This window comes from Falco peregrinus, chromosome 1 (genome assembly GCF_023634155.1).
Source record: "Falco peregrinus isolate bFalPer1 chromosome 1, bFalPer1.pri, whole genome shotgun sequence".
Classification (NCBI taxonomy): Eukaryota; Metazoa; Chordata; class Aves; order Falconiformes; family Falconidae; genus Falco; species Falco peregrinus.
In genome coordinates, this window is record NC_073721.1 from 36,642,141 (window position 1) to 36,662,810 (window position 20,670).

Sequence of the window (20,670 nt, forward strand, 5' to 3'; positions counted from 1 at the left end):
CTGCACTAATGCCCAGAGCTTTCCAGCCCCACACAAGAGCACTGCCCTCAGAAGACACTCTGGGGTGAGGCAGGAGCAGAACAAGACCAGGATCTCTTCAGCAGTTCAGAATAGCCCTTTGTACACTGCACGTCTGGGGAAGCAACAGCTGAAGGCAAACCTCAAGTGTTCCCCACTTCAGAAGAAACCAAACAGCTGAATCACAGCAGCTGGCTACTGTTTGAGTTCAAACACGTACCTTTGCCGTGGCCCCTGAAAATCCTGGCAAGAAACCCTGACTTTGAATAACGCCAGCTTTGTAAAACCTGGAATTGACTATTTCACATTAAAATTAACACTACTGCTCTGCAAGGTCTGGCATGAGTGAGGCACCTGGAGCTTTAAGAGACCAAGACAGTGGATATTTTTCCAAGTATAAAAACCAAACTATAAGTTAATGAATAGGAAGAAAGAGTTAATAAACTTCTAAGAAATAGGAGTGAAGAAGTTATCTGCCCGAGTGCTTGTATGTCAGTTATCAAGCGTGGGAAAATGGGAGCAGAAATACAATATTGAGAATGCATTTATAACAAGTATAAATGTCTGAATGAAATAATGTTGTTTTTTTTAAAAAAAAGAGCGACAGTGTTGTATCCTTGACTAATCACTAACCAAGCTTGTATGAAGTTAAAATCATAATTAAACACAAGTCTGAGGTTCAGCCAAGACAAACCTGGAGTCCTGAATACTGCACATCCCCTGGGGACTTGACAGGTGACAAGGGAAGCATGAACAATGCCGGGAAGCACCATGCCGTGTCCCAGGAGAGTGCCATGGTGTCCTGCAGCACCAGAAATCCAGTCCTCTCCTCTGCCTGCTTCCTTTTCCAGACTACAGCTTCTTCAGACTGCAGAAACATAGCTGGGCCTTTATTTATCACCTTCTTTCTCAAAAGCCGTCTTTCTTCCGACAGCACCTGACCGTGAGGCCCCAAGGACCAGAACAGCTCCTGCAGGAGCCTGCATCCTACCGAAGGACACGCATCCCAGCCTTACCCCTTCTTCCTGAAGGGGAAGCAAGCAGCTGAAGCCCATCTGACCATGGCCTAAGGAAGTGTCTAGTTATTCAGTCTGCCCTGTGTTGAATAGGAGCAGCAGACTAACTATGATAAAATCCTAACTTGAATCTTTTCCATCAGCTCTTAAACTAAATAGGAAAGCCTGTTGCCCCTCATTTTGAACAAGTGCTAAAACTCATTGGTGTACTAGGGCACGTACTGATTCTCCTGTGTCATCAATATGAGCTTATTTACAAACTGAAATGTTACTTAAATTAAGGATGGGAGCACTGAGCTCTAAATTAGGATCAAAGGTGATGTTTTAGAAAAATTAAAAACTCACTGCTATTTAAAGAAATAAACCCACTAGCATGGATGATAGCAGTGTAATAGCTATACACACAGCTGGTACCCATTTGGTTGTTCCCAGAGGTAGAGATTAGGCAACGTCAGCTCTGCCAAGATATATGGCCGCAGCCAAAAGCTTTCTAGGCAAAGAGTTAGATGAGGTCTCATTTCGTCTTGAGTTCACTTACAGCCTTCTCCTGGAGATGAACGGGACCAAGGGGTTCCCAAACCTAGTTCTGTTCATTTGCACACGCTGGTTTTCACTTTTTACAAAGCGGCCACGTCACAATGTCTGAGGGAATTTTGTATGCTATTTGTATATATTTCCAGCATGTTTGATCTTAGCCATTCTCTAAGTGATGAACTTTCTCAAGCCTTGGGTTGCATGGGTAGTATAGAAAGGATCCACAGGGGTAGACAATTGTACTTCTACATCCGTTTATTTTAACAAGGAAACTAAAGGAACACCAGGAGGCCAGGCTCTTTCACTATGAAGTTTTCCTAGAGGTATAAGGCTTCACCAAACTGAGCTGATGTCAGGAAATGGGCACAAAAGACCCAGCAGCACAGGAGCATTCCACATCCAAAGTCACCTGATGCAGAACAAGGGAGAGGTCTTAAAAATCATGTCGTTCTTTATCAACTCCCCCAGTAGTTCCCCTACATCCCCACTACATAACACTAAGAACAAAAGCCCTCCCAGCCCAGACAATCCCCTAAATATGTACATAATTCTCTTTAATATCCCATTTCTGATGTGTTGCTGCCTGGGAATTACCCAGTCTCTGGAAGTCCAATCTTATTCTGGGCTCCAGCACACTAATTCAAGAAATCCATGTCCACAGGTTTTGGAGTTCTCAGAGAAACCAACTACTAAAGTTGTTTTGCAGCTTAGCTAGAAACTATAATCTGAAATAAATGTTCCTATCTTTCTGGGAACTTTTCCAAGGATAAAGCAGACTATAAAAAGTAGATGCAAAGTTTGCACATTAGTGCATGGAGCTTCAAAGCTGCACAGTAAGTAGTTCAGGTTTGGGGGTTTTTCTTTTATCTCATCAGGTATACAGCTTCCCAAGACAGCAGTATAAAGGGGGATGGCAGCTCACACTGGTGTCCTTGTGTTAGTTCTATAGTAGCTACCATACATCTGATAGAAGCATAGCCTCAACAGGACAAAAATCACACTGGATTTAAGCTGTGCTTTAGTAGATTTAGGAGTCCCACAATCACTAGTGGAGCAACCAAACATAAAGCTGACTCATATGTGTCACATACACAGCAGTCCTAAAGACATGTTGCAGAGAAGACGGACACAGCACCCTTTTCACCTGGTCGAAATCCAGCACCAGAAAGCTAAGTCCACTTGCTAATGGGTTAGCAAATCCTAACTGCTTCTTTTTCTACTGTTCTAGATGCTTGGAATTTGGATACTTGCGCTATTTCTGCTCAGCATAGCAGAAGGTAAGCATATGGGGTTAGTCTTTATATAGCCTTTCTATGCTGCTATATTTTGTGAGACATCACTCTACACTATGGTGTCTTAAAACTTACTGATTGAGGTTACATAGTTCACTTTCCTATACAAGAATGGAGAGACCTGAGTGTATGTTGGTGTACTCTGCTTTAGTGATGGAAATAGAGGAAAAAGCTGGGGGCGGGGGGGCGGGCAGGGACAGAGGCAGTCTCATGAGGGTATAGCTTTATATTCAGAAGCCTCCACTTCTTGTATAGTATAAGACTTCTCATGTCATCAGCTGTTCAGCACAGTCTCCAGTTATTGCTGATTATTTGCAGTATCTTGGCTTGGTATTAGGAGCAACTCATCAGCTGTCTTTGCCTTAGGCAAGGCAACAGCTGGGGAAAGATTCCCAAGGTATGGTACAGGATACCCACAGAGGAACTGCAGCGAGTACTTTGTTGATGAGCAATAGGTGACTTCTTTCCTTGGGGTAAATAGCCTTTGAAGAGCTGAGAGAGGGCAACTGCTGGGCTTTGCTTTCTGTAAACCATAGAATTTTCAATAAACCAAGAGACCTCCAGAGAAGAGATGGTATGAGTTATGACTAGCCTACTTCACCATTTTTGCTCATTCACATATTATTGATCTCATCTGTGTGCTACAGGCAAAGAAGTTTGCTATGAAAGGCTTGGATGTTTCTCAGATGATATACCATGGTCTGGGACTACAGAAAGACCAGTCCATAAGTTACCTTGGGATCCAAAAAAGATAGACATTCACTTTCTCCTATACACAAGAAGAAATCCTAACAGCTTTCAAGTAAGAATGATTCTGGTTTAAATGTTAGTAAATCACATTCAAAAAGAATAAATGAGCACAGACTCCAGCTGCATTCCTGGAAAGTGCTAGAAATGGCCAAACCTCCACTTTACTCAGGAGACCACCTATTCCAGCTCCTTGGCAGGGTCTCTGGGGCATAATTCACATCCTTTTCCATCCCTCACAAAGCAGCACACCCTCATGTTTTCTGTAGGGCCATAGAAAGGTACTCAGAAACCGTGCCTTTTTAGAATCATTGGGCAATTTTTTTTCCACAGGTAAGATGAAAACACATTAAAAGTAAAGTCTGTGCTGTGCTGTGTTCAAAGCCTGCTTTGAATGGAGATACAGACCTTAAGCCGCTTGCAGATGAGTTTAATGTTGCATACATTTTGAATGCCTGTACAGATAAACATAATTCAGGTCTTTGCAATCCTGATACACTATTTACAGAAAGCAGGTTTAAATGTTTATAAATTTAATATCTGAAAACAGGAGATCTCTGCAGTTGATGCCTCAACAATTGACTACTCAAATTTTAACAAAAGTAGGATAACCAGATTTATCGTACATGGATTTATAGACAACGGAGAAGAAAACTGGCTGTCAGACATGTGCAAGGTAGGTACCACTGGGAAATCCTATCCCTGTGAAGTTCTTGGTTTGCATTTATAAACACATTCCTATAAACTGTTTGTTTTCTCTATTTCTAACTGATTTCTCTTATGGTATTTGTAGTGATAAGGAGGGTAAAAAAGAGGCCACATTTTTTAATCGTTAGCAACTTAAATATGTAGCTCTGTACCTTGAGGAAAAGCATGAGGTAAAATGCATAAATGCATTCATTTCTCTTTCGTGAAGCAAGTGACAACAGGATTTGGCTCAATAAGCATCCTTTTTCTTGGTAAAAACAATGCAAACCCTGGAGCAAGATACTGCTTAGGAACTAGGGCAATTCCAGAAACAGCTGTAGACTCAGAGCTATTGCATCATATTTCTCCAGACAAAAGACAGGTTTCCAGATGTGGGAAGTCCAGCACAAAGGTATGGGCTGCCACGTGAGTGTTGGAGGCTGAGGACAAGGGCTGACCGTTAACAGAAGCAATAAAGCTGTACAAACGTACATCCAGAAGGGACCTCAGTGGGATCATTTTGAACAAAGCTTTCAATCTAGGACTTGCTATGAACAGTGAATGAAGTAAAGCACTCTGCTTTATTGACTTTCGTGCTAATTCCCCAAGTTATTTCTTAATCCTCTCCCCAAACAAAGTTGCAATTCCAGCTTGCGGGCTTCTCAAATCCTATAAACATGCTTTTTATTGCAGCTGCAGCTAGTGAAAGCTACTAGTTATACAGCACAGAGTGAAGTACCAGTTGATGGCATATGACACTTTAATGATAAAGTTTTAGAGCTAGCTATTCACACAACTACAGTTTTGTTTAAAGTCTATATTCCTATTTTACTTATGAGAACACTGTGAGAAACAATATGAAAGTCCACTACAATGAAGGTATTTCACATTTATTGCACCCCCATTACCTCCTTCTCTTTGATACTAGGTCAAAAGAAGATAGATGTATTTGGCAGTGTCTCACTGAAAAAAAAAAATCACTTTATGAAATTGAGGAATGATTGTTGGATTTGTTAGTTGATAATTTGTTTGAAGTATCAGAAGCAGACTGATGATTTTATAATTCTCAGTCTCCTATTTTCTACTCTTAAAAAATATTTTTTTATAGAACCTCACAATCAACAAGATAGCTCACTTTTTGCTTCAGCGAGTCCCTTAAATCCTTTTGATCAATTTCCACAAGGATGTAGAGGCATGAGATAATTCTTTAGATTCTTTCTCTTTTATGGTGGCCTATGCTTTATCACAATACTCCAACTATATTTCTTTTAACTTGATCTCAGTGAATCTTTTCAGTAAGGAGTGGAACAAATGGGATTGCGACTACACCACCCTGCGTATGTGTATCTGTTATATACTTTCCTTCCCATTAAGTAATAATCGTATCTGCACATTTATTTTTACCACTTATAACATAGCCACAGACACTTCTATTGCCTTTTTTGTCCTTTGCCAGTTGTAACGCATTTTGGATGCTTTATAGTGTCTGAACACAAAGCAAAGGAAAATAAATATACCAAAACTGTTAAAGCAAAATACATTTAGCTAAACAATCCAACTCGGAGGTAAAAAGCAAAAGCTTCAGATTCTGTGGCAGGCAATAAAGTATCTGTCTGTATATACGTATTCCCAAATAAAACCATAAATCTGAAATGAATATTCACTGACACCAGCAATTTATGCATCCTCTTACGAAAACACAGTTTCTTACAAATCTGTATCAGAAAAACGCTTGTTTTTTGTCATCAAAAATATAAGTTCTAACTGGATTTGAATTAAAGAAGTACTTTTAAATCACTTAAGTGAATCATTACATGGGTAGAGCTCTTATTTAATGTCGCATACAAAGTTTCATTGAAATTAAAAATTAGAATTATCAGTATTAATACTGTTTTCCCTTCTGCAAAAAGAGACCACTATGGGTATTTGAAATGACGGTGTGGCCATGACTACAGTACACAACCCTACTTCGGTACTGTGTCCCTATGAGCACTGTGTGAGCACACCTGTGAGTAGGTATGACCACATGTATACACTAAGGTTTTGTTTCTTAAAATGTTCTCATACAAATTCATGCAACATATATAAGTTGAGCTGTAATAAGCAACAAGAATCAATTCCACTTTGTATTTACTGTGAAGCTCTTTGGTTTTTACTTTTGTTTTACAAAACAGAGGATGCTTACTGTGGAAGATGTGAACTGCATTTGCATAAACTGGAAAAGAGGGGCAAGATGTCAGTACACCCAGGCATCGAACAACGTCCGTGTTGTGGGTGCTGAAATAGCTTATTTTATAAATGTTCTCATGGTAAGAATCTTTGTGGTTATAAAGCTATAGTTATAATGCTGATTTGAAAGAAGATTCAGGAAATCTCATGAATGTGAATGTAACCAGGAGAAAACTTTCTTCTACTCAGTGATTATTTTAGAAGTTGTGCGGTAAATAGACTTTTTTTTTTTTTTTAAGTTAGAGAACTATATCATAACAGCAGGATTAGCCAGCCTAGGGATATGAAGTTCTATGAGCCATCCCCACAGTACAGCTGAACAGGTATTCCCTAGGTGTTAACAGATGTAAAGTGTTGTGTAGCATTAAATATGCAGAGATAACGGACACAGCAAACTGCCTTTTCACAGGGACAAAACCTACCAAAGGGCTCTTCAGAATGCCAGAAAACCAGCTGGCAGCAGCTGAAGGACAGCTGCTCTCTCTTGGTCAGCAACAGCACCTGGGGACAAGTAGGATGCACCCAGCCGCCTCAGGGGAAAGCCCCTGTGCACACCACCTAAATCTGCAGAGGGTACCACACGCCCCCTTCCTCAGCCAGCCCACATGGGAAGCGATGCTTGGTTCAAAGCCTTCTTTTAACCCAAGTGCTTTCAACACACATTTCCCATGAAAGAACTATAAATTACTTCATTGGGCAGTACCAGTGTAGAAGTCTAGGACTGCTCCGACCCATGCCTCTCCCTATCTGCACTGCAGCCACTGAAGCACAGTCCAAAAGGCTGAAGGTCTCTCTCCTCTCACACCCTCCAGCCGCATGTGGTGCCTGACCTGCCAGGTGTAACTGAGAGCTCCTGCCTGGCTGAATCCTACAAGCCAGATGAGCATCCCATGAAACTTAATGGGGCCAGGATGGAAAACGGATACAAATCCTCTCAGGACACTATTGACAGACCTGTCTAGAGTTCTAACAGCCTTCAAATGAGGGCAGCACCTTTGAAAAAAATCTATGTATTGGACACAGGTACCTAAACTGGCAAACAGATCCTAAAAAATCCTATAGGAGTTCCCCAGTCTGTAGTCAAAAGCAGATTTACAGACCCTTTTTACTCTTCCCTGTTGCCGATGAAAACAGATGTAGTAACTTTTCATATTGGTGCTTTCTCAGGAAAAATACGGATACTCTCCAGCCAACGTTCACATAATTGGCCACAGCCTTGGAGCACACGCGGCAGGTGAGGCTGGCAGGAGGCAGCCAGGGATTGGCAGAATAACCGGTAAGTCAGTGACTTCAGTCACAGCTTATACTAAAGACACCACTGCTTAACAAAATGTTGTGTTCACTTTCTTTTACAATCATATCTGACTGTGACTTAGCCTCTTCTCACAGTACACCAAGGAGCACAGCCCTGGTAAGCATGGGAAAACCATCAGCATGGTGGTTATTTTTCTTGCATATGTTTACACAGCAAAGGAAAAGCTCTATACAGCTAACAGATGCAACACATCAGTTGACTTGCTGTTAAACATTAATGGCTGTGGCATCTCTACAGGGCTCGCTTTCTGGTGCTTTACCTAGTGGTGTCACTGCCCAGACCAGTGCCAGTTTGGAGCAGGACAGGAGTGATGCTGTAATGTAACAGCATTCCACTGTTGCTGCTAAAAACGTACTTATAATAACTAATGTACAAGTTTTATCGAAGCTTTAGCTGCGATTGTTATTTTTCATAATGATTTGTCCAATACTAATATAATAAAACAGACCAGCAGGACAATCCCTGCCTGCCTTGTCCTAGCAGCTTTTCTCCTGCCATTTCCACCATTCATTAATCTGGCCTGTTATGTAGCAGCACATCTGATGCGCAGCATCACCCACTGTTTGCAGGTCCTTCCAAAGCATGCTAGAAGCAGCACAACAGTAAGCAGTTAGCTATTTCATATTGTAGCTTTGCTAACAAATATCGTTTTCCAGCAAAGGATGGATTAAACCTGACATTTCAGAAGTAGTAGGCTAACCTTCCTGATGTGTCACCTATTATCACTTTCCTTTGCTATGTCTACATAAACTTCTCACCTAGCAGTGTACAGTAATAGTAATTAATTTTTTTTTTCCAGTGAAATTTCTAAAGTTTCATTTCTTCACTTAATTGTTGATATGCTAAAACTCCTTGGCAGGAAAAACTGAATCAAATAGGATTATACCATCTGCCCAAATTCAAGTAGACTTATTAAGAAACTGCATTTATACCTAAAGAGACAGAGAGATTTCAGTTTAATCCCCCCCATTTTTTTTCTGAAGGGGATCACAGGCATTATGTTCATACAACTTGTATTAGTTTGAGCTACATGAGCCCTCTCTTACTTCTCAGATAATGTCAGAGCTGACTGAGTAGCGAGCATCCCCCCATTATCACTATATTCCTAAGTAATTGCCTGTCCCTTTTAAGTGTTCCCACAGTTCTGAGTTTAGACATTTTTAAGGAATATGATGTTGTTCTCTTAATTTTTGGTCAGCCGATTCAGTTTCCACCCCCCCAGTACCAAATTGCTCTGCTGTCTTTCCCTGTTGCAAGTTGCACACTCTGTGCTCTGAGAAAGCAAGGAAGCCTCTCGTTACTGCTGAGCCAGGTTTTCCTGCTCAATTCTTTCAGAGAAGGCATTTTTGGTTCTGGTTTGTTTTATAGCTGTCCACATTTCTCTGACTACTCAGACTCTGGACATCCTCCAGTGGTCCCATAAATAGTGTCTGTGTCTTGTAAGATATAACAGATCAAGCCTCTGTGACTATTGGCCAGAAGCATTTTCACCTTCCTTTTGATCCAAGAGCTTCTTTTCATGATTCAGCATCCTTTGGCTTGTAATCTGCTCTCTACCCACACTAGCTGAGAGCAAATGACTATTGAAGGAACCATTTTGCAACACGGATGACTTAAGTGATGAAAACACGTATGGCCAAGAGGCAAAGCAGAGCTCCCCGGAAGCACAAGCTGCCTCTGCCCGCAGCAGGAGCATCAGTGCAACACAGCCACAGCACAGCCATCTGCCACATCCCTGCACTGTTCTTCAAGGGAGAGCCCTCACCTTTCTTAAATTCTTTAACTGACTCCTTAAAAAAGCAAGTGGCAATCAAATAGGCATATTTATTGCAATAAGAAGTAGTTTCTAAAAAAGATATTCTAGAGACCCCACAAAGCAGAGCTGCCATATCAGGTGTTCTAAAACCTCCAATACTCTCCCAGAAAGCAAAACTGAAAACCAGTATTATCAGCTAAACTTGTGACCAAACCACTCCTTTCTCAAAATATGGGTAACTCACCCTGCAGTCTGAATTCTTCAGCAATTTTTTAACATGTTTTTTAAAGCTATGGGCTTGATCTCCTTATTCATTATGCAGTCAGTGCCAAGGGCAGCACGCATTTAGCAGAGTGACCTTTCATACACAAAAGACAATTTTGGATATTATTAATGCACTCCTTTTCATTTGTTACATTTCCTCAGGGATTTCAGGCTTGGTGAATCTTGGACTAATAGTCTACAAAATTCAGTTTAAAAGCAGAACCAAATCTGCTGCCCAGGGACAACAAGAGATGCAAGCATAAGGCAGTAGAAATTGTGCAATTCACAAGACTTTATGAGCTCCTGAAATTGGTGCAGTAATTTAGGAAGGAAATAAACTCCATTTTCTGATCATCACTTCAAAACTAAATGTTTTTTCCAAAATCTGACTGGAGTCAGAAGTAGGCAGGCTGGTTTCAACACCTCCAAGCACATGGAGTGCTATCAGCATCAATTCCTGCTTAAGTGCTCTCAAACAAGGTACCTAGAAACCATGCAGGTAGATCAGTTGTATAGGATACAGACACAGCAACCTTAACTTGAGCAATATTATTAAAGTGAAATTCAATTAAAAAAAAATTATATCCAAGTGTTGGGATTCAATATTGATTTAAATCAGTAAAATTTAATAGGCTTCACACAGGTCACACTTTCTCCTTCCTGAGAGAAAAGTCGCTTGGTAAAAGAGAATGCACATCACCATTTTATTAATACCTATATTACTTAGATACAAGGACCTGTAGGCAGCTACGTATGTGATATTAATTATACACAGTCATAATGTTATGTAAAATGATACATCTGTATCTCTTTAGCTATATGTAACACTAGTTTTTTCCTTCAGGACTAGACCCTGCTCAACCTTATTTTCAAGGCACTTCAACTGAAGTCAGACTGGATAAATCTGATGCAGAGTTTGTTGATGTTATCCACACAGATTCAGCTCCCACAATCCCCTACTTAGGTGGGTATTTAGCTCTGGTGTATTAATACAGAATGATTTACACCCTATGGCATCAAGACCCAGTTGTGCTGCATCATAGCCGCAGAACAAACACCATACTGGTCACTAACAGCCCATATCCTAACATACCAAGCATAAACAAGCTTCAAGCCAGCAGCTATAGGTGTGAGACATTATTACTTTAAAACATACTTACCCCTGCTTTAAATGCTTCAGGTTTTGGCATGAGCCCAGCTATAGGACATCTTGACTTTTATCCAAACGGAGGAAAGCAAATGCCAGGGTGTGGGAAGAACCCTGTTTCACAGATTGTAGATCTTGACGGCATCTGGGAAGGTAAGTATGCTGATAACATTACTAATTCAGGGGAAGGTCACCCCTCACAATGTAACAACTTAATTTTTTCTTAATGCAGGTGTTTTGCATTAGCTTTTGTTGTGTCCACCAGCAATGGCAGCTGCAGAGTGCAGTGACACTGTTAATGTGCTCAAAAAGCACCATTTTCCAGATAAACAAGACAAAGGCTTTACCTCTGGAAAATATGCCTCCTCTAAAGTATCTAATAGCACAAACAAAAGTTACTGAAACGCTGCCAAAAATTTTGAAGGGCCTGTAACAACACATTTACTTTTGTTTCTATTTAAGGTGACCAGCAGCACTACTGGGTGGAGTAGGGCAACGATGCTCACAGCTACTTCTGTTAGGGTATCTGCAGCTGCAATTCTTCTGACATAATTAAAAAATATTAAATTAATTGTTCTTAACTATTCCAATCTGAGTTGCACTAAAGCAATATCATTGTGTTTATTTTTAGTCAGCTAAAAAAAGATTGGCACATAGCTGCTCAAATATGCTCTTTGTTGTTTTACGTGGTTCTAAAAAAAGCTCTAATTATAAGGAAATTTCTTTATGTCTTTATAAAGTTAAACTGCACATAACATTAAAAATAAAAACAAATCAAGATTTCTGCTGTGGAGATATTTCAGTATACTATCTGAGCTCTTTCTTACATTATTGAAAACACCTTGAATTCTGAGAATCCATGAGCTTATTTGTGATAACTAGCTTTTTTCTCCAGGTTTTATTCAATGCAGCTAGAGGCATTACTTTTTTTTGTGTGTGTGTGTGTACACTTGTTATCGATAATGGGGAATTAAAGCACAAAGAAATAACGGTGTTCTATATGATGATCTTTTTAACCTAAAGTCAGGAAAATAAAGTCAACACAAAGGAAAATAATATATTCATTATTTTAATTTTAAGAATCTCCCTTCCTTAAGCACTCCCCAAATAACAATAATTTTGTTTTGAAGTCCTCAGCTGGAGCAAATCAGCATTGCCCTAGGAAGTTGAATACTTTTCATTCGGTTTTCTTTTGTTATGGTAATGTAACCGTTGCCTACAAAAGACCTGCTTCACACAGTTCTCATTTCTATTGTGAAACTCGGTCAGATTGCTTGAATAAGTGTTTGTGAGGGGAGGGCAGGGGCTGGGCTGCACAGTCAGTCTCACAGTCACAAAGCATTTCAAGTTTACATTTTATACCTGTTGAGTCAGTGACATTCCTTAGGGCATCAATTCATTACAAAAACAAGCTTCAAAACTTTTTTTTTTTTGACAATCCAAATTTATTTTTTTCTTTTTGATACTCCAAGAATTGTGAGGAAGCTTTTGAGAAGGAATTATGCCTCCCCATCACACAGCAAGGCTTATGCCAGTATCTTTCCTCAAACAGCAACAGAATGGAACAACTAAACTGGGAATATATTTTCACAGGAACTCGGGACTTTGTGGCTTGCAATCATTTGCGGAGTTATAAGTATTACTCTGACAGTATCATCTACCCTGATGGATTTCTAGGCTATTCTTGTGCTTCATATGATGTTTTTCAAACCGTAAGTATTCCTCAGAGCCTCAGGATGGACCATATCCAAAATAGTGGCTCTTACCTTTACATCTGAAATTCAATGTATTTACGCTAGCTTGTACCCACCAAGTGTATCTGTAAGACAAGTGTCAGACATCCTAAAGTATTATAGCTCGTGCAGCTGATATGGGTCAGCGTAGGAAAAGGCAACAACAAAACAGGGACATCCCTGGCTCTGTGCTGATGTGACAGCTCTGAGGTACGACTGGAGCTATCCCAGGCCTGCTCTGTTCAATCGAACAGAGTTGCAAGTAAGGAGGAAAGCCTGTCCCTGTAATCACCAAATTTATTTCTCAAACAGCAAGGAGTAGAATACCATGCTGTAGTAGGTGAGCTTTCAAACACAGCTGAAATGTCTTCTTTTCCAAAGAACAAGAAGTAAAATAACATGTGATGACTTGATGTCAGTCCGTGATCAAAGTACTTTGGTGACTTAAGATGGCCTCAGGGACAGGTTTATGGACCAAGGTCAGGAAGCCCTTCCCTGTCCCAGACCAGGAGATAGGGAACTACAGCCTAAGAGTAGCAGGGAGCTAACGGGCTCATATCATATCATGCAGGCAGCCCAGACAGAGGTATAAACTTACACAGTGCTTAGATTTACACATTCTGAGCAGCTGATAGACATCACACTTCTCATATTGGTTCAGTGAGCTTTGTTGTCAAGATAAAGCCTTTCTTAACCCACCCTGAAGGTATAAGGAGACATCATTCTTTCTCATCAGTTGCTGTGGAGGACACCTCCTCCTCCCTGCTCTAGTTCAAGACTACTCAAGGATGTCACTGATGCAGCTGGATTGAGCTAAATGGCATGAGAAAAAACACAGAGCCCTGAACAATTAGAGCCTTTGAGAAAGCGGTCTAGCTTATATGATCTTTCCCAAGTCACAGAAAGAGTTACTTGAACTTTGTTGTTGCTGTGGTACAAGGTCAGTTAGGTGGGTATGCTAAAATAAGTCCCATGACTAATTTTTTTTTCCTTGGGTGGATAATTTTATTAATAGATATATTTGTTTTCACTAGGAAACGTGTTTCCCATGCCCGCGAGGGGGATGCCCAAACATGGGTCACTATGCAGATAAATTCAAAGGGAAATATAAAAATGATTTTGTGAAATTCTACCTGAATACTGGAGAGGCCAAGGATTTTGCTCGTGAGTTTCTATTGTTACCTACTCCTTGTAAACAAGCCTTTTTATTTTCCTGTTTTACAATTCATTTTAACAGATAAATAGCAGTCCAATGGCTTTTCAGTCTTTCATGCCTTTTCCTCTTTTGCTCAAATTCTAGTGCCCAGTTTTGGGCCTTCCAGCACAAGAAAGATGTTGACAAACTGTAGAGTCTAGTGGAGATCACAGATGTTTAGTGGACAGCACTATAAGGCGCAGGGAGGACAGGCAACGCACAGAAGTTGCGGCAAAGGAATTTCTTATTAAATAGTATGAAAATTACTGTCACAGTGACAGTGGTTAAATGCAGGGAGAAGCTGGGAAATCTCCATCTTTGGAGATGTCCAAAACTCAGTTTGACAAAGGACAAGAACATGCCAGTCACAGCTGGGCTTGCTTTGAGAAGTGGATGGACCAGATGACTTCCTTTACAACCTAAGTTGTCCTAAATGTCATCTCTCACAAGACTGTTCTTCCTTCGCCTTTGTAAAGAAGAATCAGAGGAAGAAAAGCTGCTTTTGTTAAGTGAATGCTAAAAGAAAGTTCCCAGCCACAAAAACTTTTTCTTGAGCTTCAGAATTTTTTTTACATTCCTTCTACACTATTTATATTCTGGTATGTATCGGTATTTATTCCTAACACCTCCTTCTTTCCAACTTCACTATATATGAAAATCTTCATGGTCAAAATGCTGAGGTCCATATTGTTTACCTTGTTATGGACTAGCTGTCTGCGTTTTTTTCGTCCCAGAAAGTAATGCAGATATCAACCTATTTCTCATGTTGATCTCATCAGGACATAAAGACAGATCTGACTCACTGCCGCTTTGTATTTGTTTTGCATGGTTATAACGCAAGGAAGAACAACTACCATCAAGCTTCATGTGTGACAGCGCTATGTTTGAGCCCAGACAGCCTATAATGTGGCCTTGAGCTGAAAGTGAAGGGCAGTGATAATTTTGTTTTGCTTTCAACTACAGTTGTGCAGACCAAAAAAAAGCCAACACTTCGTATTTTGGAGACTTTCTCCCTGGGTACAATCTAACTTACTGTGTTTCTTCTCTGTAGTTTGGAGGTACAAAGTAACTGTGACACTCTCTGGAAAGAGTAAAGTAAAAGGGTATGTAAACATTGCCCTGTATGGAAGCAATGGGAACACAAGGCAGCATCAGATTGTCAAGTAAGTTAAAAATTCAATAGAAAATAAACTTCTCTAGAATGTTTAATTCATATTTTCAATTAACATTTCTGTTTAAATTGGTCATCTTTTAGAGATCAAATTCTACCCCTGATGTAAACACAGCAACAATTCACTCACTCTGGGTTTACATTTGAAGGGAGAAGGCTAGAATACAGGATTTTAAAGTGTTAGAATTTGGTATCACTTGTTTGGGGGCCCACTAAGGTCTTGCCATACCTATGCTAGCAGAGTTCTCATCTTTTTGTCTTTCATAGGGTTGTAAAATGTTGCTGCCACAGCTGGCTACAACTAAAGCTATCTCATGATTTACTATATAAAAATCTACCTTTTGCAGCTCATAACTTTGCCTGCTTACATTGAAGCTGCTTGCTTGCCTCGTGTGGTTTTGTTTCTTTGCATTTTTCTTGGTTGTTTCAACTAGAATAGCTGAAACTATGAAAACTAGGGAGGAAGGCATTTTGATGTAGGTTTGAGGGGGGTCATTTTTTGGTTTTGTTTTTTGTTGATTGACAGCTATGTGGATTCCACTTTTCCAAGGAGGACTTCACACCTTCATGCTTGACAGCAGGGGTTTGCTGTGAGCTGATTCCAGTTTGCAGGCATCCATGCACTTTCCTGAGTTGAGTCTGCCAGCGCTGAATGCACTGCAGCACTCCTGAGCTGCCGTTTGCAGGGCTTGTGTCAATTCAGATGCTGGAAGTGAACTCTTTTCCCCCACAGCAAGTTTTGCTCTAACCTACCAGTCACAAGTACGGATCCAGCAAAGAAACAAGGTGGCAAAGGGATTTTGTCCTGTGTCTCATTACTTCCACTACCATAAGCCTTTTAATACAGGGAAGAGTAAAATCATCCTCTGAAGGCTAATGAGTGAGAAAGTGCAAAGCTAGGGGAAGGAGTAAAAATCCTGTCTCTCTCATGAAGCTTGTTAAAACTGTAGGAGTTTCTTCTGGGTGGTTCTGCTGGGTCCTCTGCTTCTCCCCACCCCCCTTCTGTATCTCACAGGTCACACCTACAACAACAGTTGTGCAGTGATAACAGCTGCACATATTCAAATGTCTCTTGAATTCATACAGCAGGATAAATAAGAAAGAAGCTTTTCACCTTCAGAGCATGGGGGTGGGAGGGGACAAAGGAGAAGCTCAGAGAAGCATTGGCTCATATTCAGTGAGATGTAGCAGCTGAAGCCATTACCAGTCTCAAACTGCTGCCATTTAGAGCTTGCTATGTTGCCGAGACATGAAATAAGTAGCCAGATTCTAAACTGTGGTTACCCAAGAGCAGATGCACAATTGACTTGCAATGGTGCTGCAAGTGTGGGAATCTCTGCTAGGGGGCCAGGCTGAGCAGCTGGTGGATAATCCTTTTGGCCACCTCAAACAAATCCAACATCTGTATCATAAATTAATTAACATTAAATGAAAATCTCAGTTACGTGCAAAAAAACCCTGCCTACATAAGCAACAAGGAGCAAGATCTACCTTCTCCACAGTGATTGTCCTGTAACTGGGTCTTCATTGCGAAGTATGACTGCAGCATATGAGGCCTACCTGCCTTTGCTTCTTCTGACAAACACTGATTTGGGATGAATTAAGTTGGAAAACTGGCAATAATGTATCTCTGTTATAAGCTAACTACTGTCTCTCTGCTAGCTTTCTACTCACTTGCTACCACAGGCAATCGGTTGACAGGACTGGTAATTAGTATTAAGCTCTCGCATGCCTCACATCCTTAAAATGTTATTTTTCACAGGGGAACCCTCAAACCAGACAACACCTACACAAGCTTCATTGATGCAGAAGTTAAAGTTGGAACAGTTACAACAGTTAAATTTCTTTGGAACAACAACCGGTTAAATCCAACTTTTCCTAAGTTAGGGGCTGCAACTATTACAGTACAATCTGGAGAAACTGGAAAAGAGTAAGTATATCCATTGTAAAATTCTTGAAAGTTACTTGGAAAGATAGGTGACAATATTATACATAGCATGAAAACATTTTCACAAGAAAAGCTATTTAAACCATTAAAAGGAAAAAATCTCTCAAGAAAACCATTTCCTTCCTTTCAAGAAACTGTTCATCCATAGTTCAATTCGCTACTACTTCAACACTTTACCTTAAATAACTTCAAAGAAAGACTTTAAATATCTCCAGGCTTCAGAAAAAAGACTTCCTGTACAGCCCTTTGGGTAAGAAAAAGCAGTACCGGCTTGGATTATCAGCCTCATTCTTGCTAAGCTCCTACTGTCCATGAGAACTGGTTATCTGTAAAGGAATGAAGGCAGTGGGTTGGTTATTATTGATAACATGCAGCTGTGGCAATTTTGTCTCCCCTCCAGGCAGCCTCAAAAAGTACCTTTCCAACACTTTGCCATGTCTGAATGCTGAAAACCTTTTTCACTGCAACAGGCAAATCATACTTTTTACACCACACTAGCAGAATTCTTATTGCCATTTTGTCATATTTTACACCTCTTTTTTTCAAATATATCCATAAGCATTGCAAATATAGAATTTGTCCCGCTGTCCACATTTAATTGTTCTAGTAAGTCTAAGACTAATCTCCATGTTGTTAACAATGTAATTGCAATTTTATCACCCCTCGAGGCAGCCTCAAAAAGAAATTTTCCAGCATTTTGCCATGTCTGAATACTGGAGACATTTTTCAGCGTAACTAGCACATCATTTACTTTGCATCATCCTAGCAAAGTTCTTATTACCTTCTTGTTATACTTTACACTTCTTTTTTCAAATATAAGCATTGTTAAAGTGGAATTTTCTTCTTCTGTACCCATATCAGTAAGTCCCCATCTATGTAGGGTACCAAAAGTTGCAATTTGAGTTAAAATGGACAACAAATATTACAATACACCCACATCGATTAGCTGCAACAGCTCACCTCTCACGGTGTCTGTTATGGGTGGCAGCTTATCCCGCTCGTCTCAGCAACGTTGGGCACCAGTTGTCAGAGTCCGACTCAGTCTGCCTCACACAGGGCACCGATTGTTGTGGCACAAACAAACTAGTAGGCTGCAACAAGGCTTTACCATTGATCAGATTCTACTATCTGTGCTGTATCTCCTTCCTCCAGAGATCAGGCCATACTACTCCTCCTCCATCCAACCCCCTCTCCCACCATCCTCAGGGCTATTTAACCATTTAGCAGGAACAAGCTACAGCTGCACATCATCCAGGTCAATCAACACACTGCCGCTGAGGCAAGGCCACAGCTGCACATTATCAATGCTGATCAACCCACTGCCTTCACTGCTCTACAGTTACCTGATTCTGAGCTTGCGTTAGGATGTCTGATTTGCTGTCAGCTGGAATCGGCGGAAGTTTTTCCATTGATCTTAATGGTCCCTGGGATCATGACTGTACAAAAGAGGACGGTGATAATAAGCCTACCCTTCCAATGAGCAAGACTAGTACAAGGAAGATGAGCTTAAAAGGCTATATATAAAGTTGGGGGAAAGAGGCTAAAACTTATTTCTCTAGGCTTTGTGGAATATGGCTTGGATGTTCAGAAGTATGATCTACCGATCCAGTTTTCTTAATTTTCTTGGACTTTTTAAAACAAACTCCTTCATTTGCTTGATGGGTTATTTTATGCTCCCATGACTAGGTATCTAGAAGAGGAGTTACAGTATATGTTTTAGACCTATATACAAATATATAGTTAAGATGTCATCACTTAAAAGAGAACTTGGGAGATGGAAACAGTTACAAGCAAAGCAAAAATGATTACAGCCCAGCAGCATTACCTTTAAGCAGAGGTCCTAAGTCAAGTTGTAGTTCCTATTCACCAAAATACATTGCAGATGCATATTCCTGTAGATAAGTACTCACTCTTCTATTGACTCATGGCCTTTTCACAAGTAGTTGTGATCATCTACATAGTGATAGTAGTACAAAATCTGGGGCGGGGGGGAAGAAACTGTAAAGTTAAAGGCAGGCAGACAGTGAACCAGAATGAATACAGCCCATCTATGCTTTCCCCAGCAGTAATATTTCAAACTTAGGAGCTCAAAGTATGTTCTGTTCAGTTATGTCAAATGACAAAGGTTGACTTATAATCGAACAAATCCACTTGTATAATCTCAACAAATGTTGAGAACTCAAGGAGCTTGTACTTTTCTTCAGGTTCCGTTTCTGTGGTTCCGAGACAGTGAGGGAGGATGTTCTGCAAACTCTTACTGCTTGCTAACAGCACATATGGATGCCCAAAACCTTGCTGCCAATAAAAGCTAGTCATGTGTAAAACACTGGAGTCTGCAGCTGTAATACAGGTGATGTGTGTTGGGGATTTTCTGCTGGTTTGGGAGGTGGGGGTTAAGTCTGCAGATACCCTCTCCATAGACAGAATTTTTGGAGTAGCTTTGGGAGTGAATGAGCCAAAACCTGTTGAAAAATTCCTCTGATTTCAACCTGTTTCAAAATTATTTCAGACAAGACGAGGATATCCAGGACAGAATCTGGATAGCGGCTCCTAGGCAGTACTATGAGAAAGCAGACCTGCTTGTGAGTAGGAGAGGAGAGGATTAATGAAGCTGATGTTCTTAATCAAACTGAAGGCTAAGCTCAGAATTAGCGTGAGATAAAGATGAAACAGAGATAAGAGGGTGACTGGTTACAAAATGGGGACAGAAGGTTAATTTTAATTACTGGTGAGAGATGGAACAACGAATGTGATGGAGAACTGGTAACACGTCCTGATGTGTTAACGCCAAACTCAGCTTCTACCATATGATCTAGATGGAATTAATCTGAGAAAAAAAAACTGGATAGTAAATTTCAAATGTTAATGACATTTCACTAAAATGCTTATAAGCGGAACGATGACCAACGTGTCCTGAAATCCCATGTGGTGGCCCTCAGCCTTGAACAAAACTGCCAGATGATGTGGTCAGAAAAGGCAATGCAAAGAGGGAGTTGCTTCTTTCCCTGATTTTTGATAAAACACATTCAGCTGAAGGGAGGGTAGTTCACAAATTCATTTCTGTCCCTATGTGATCCTGTCTCAGCTCCCCCAGCCTGCTGCTGGAGAAGCAGCCTGCTTCTCCTCTGCTGCCAGAGGAACCCCATTCTCACTGAAAAAAACATGGAACTGCTGGGGCCGGGAGATTTACCTCTCTTGGGACCTTTTGTCTTCAGCAGTTTCTCTTGAGGTTCTCCAGACTGGGGCACTCTGCTCTCTCTGCCTCTCTGGGTGACCTTTCCTCCCCAGAATGCCTTGTCCTGAAGGACATCAACCCCCTAGCAAGGCTTTAGATTCCCTTTGCAGTGGTGGAGGTTGAAACCAATTTATTCTGTGTTGGAGCACTGCTCTCCTAATACAGAAGCAGTTTGATTAGTTCAGTGCATTCTGCCAGCTCTCACAGGGTGATGGGAGGGAGTGGGGACTGTAAAGAGCAGAGAAAGAACCATCAGTACCGAAGACTGGCAACCTGTGGGCATGCTCAGAGCTGGAATAAGTTCAAGTGAAAACCAAACTGTTCCTTTGTTTAACCCAACTGAAGAGAATATCCCTCAGCAATTTGTTTTAGTCAGAGATGTG

At 40.7% G+C, this 20,670-nt stretch overlaps 1 protein-coding gene across 1 annotated transcript; it reads left to right on the forward strand.

Annotated features, from left to right (window-relative positions):
• Positions 1-2,796: 2,796 nt before the first annotated feature.
• On the forward strand, positions 2,797-19,378 carry LOC101916875 (pancreatic triacylglycerol lipase). The gene is made up of 12 exons (XM_005237566.3): positions 2,797-2,845; positions 3,508-3,662; positions 4,158-4,283; positions 6,469-6,603; positions 7,691-7,799; positions 10,703-10,822; positions 11,039-11,158; positions 12,599-12,717; positions 13,773-13,902; positions 14,985-15,096; positions 16,867-17,034; positions 19,257-19,378. Exons 1-12 carry the CDS (start codon positions 2,797-2,799, stop codon positions 19,318-19,320), a joined length of 1,407 nt encoding a protein of 468 aa, XP_005237623.1. The 3' UTR covers positions 19,321-19,378.
• Positions 19,379-20,670: the final 1,292 nt, after the last annotated feature.

Bases quoted from the DNA above. Each gene is read 5' to 3' on its own strand.
- LOC101916875 (XM_005237566.3), top strand. From the start codon at position 2,797: ATGCTTGGAATTTGGATACTTGCGCTATTTCTGCTCAGCATAGCAGAA. The intron at 4,284-6,468 runs GTAGGTACCACT...TTTACAAAACAG, and splicing joins GGCTGTCAGACATGTGCAAG to AGGATGCTTACTGTGGAAGA. The intron at 11,159-12,598 runs GTAAGTATGCTG...ATATTTTCACAG, and splicing joins TCTTGACGGCATCTGGGAAG to GAACTCGGGACTTTGTGGCT.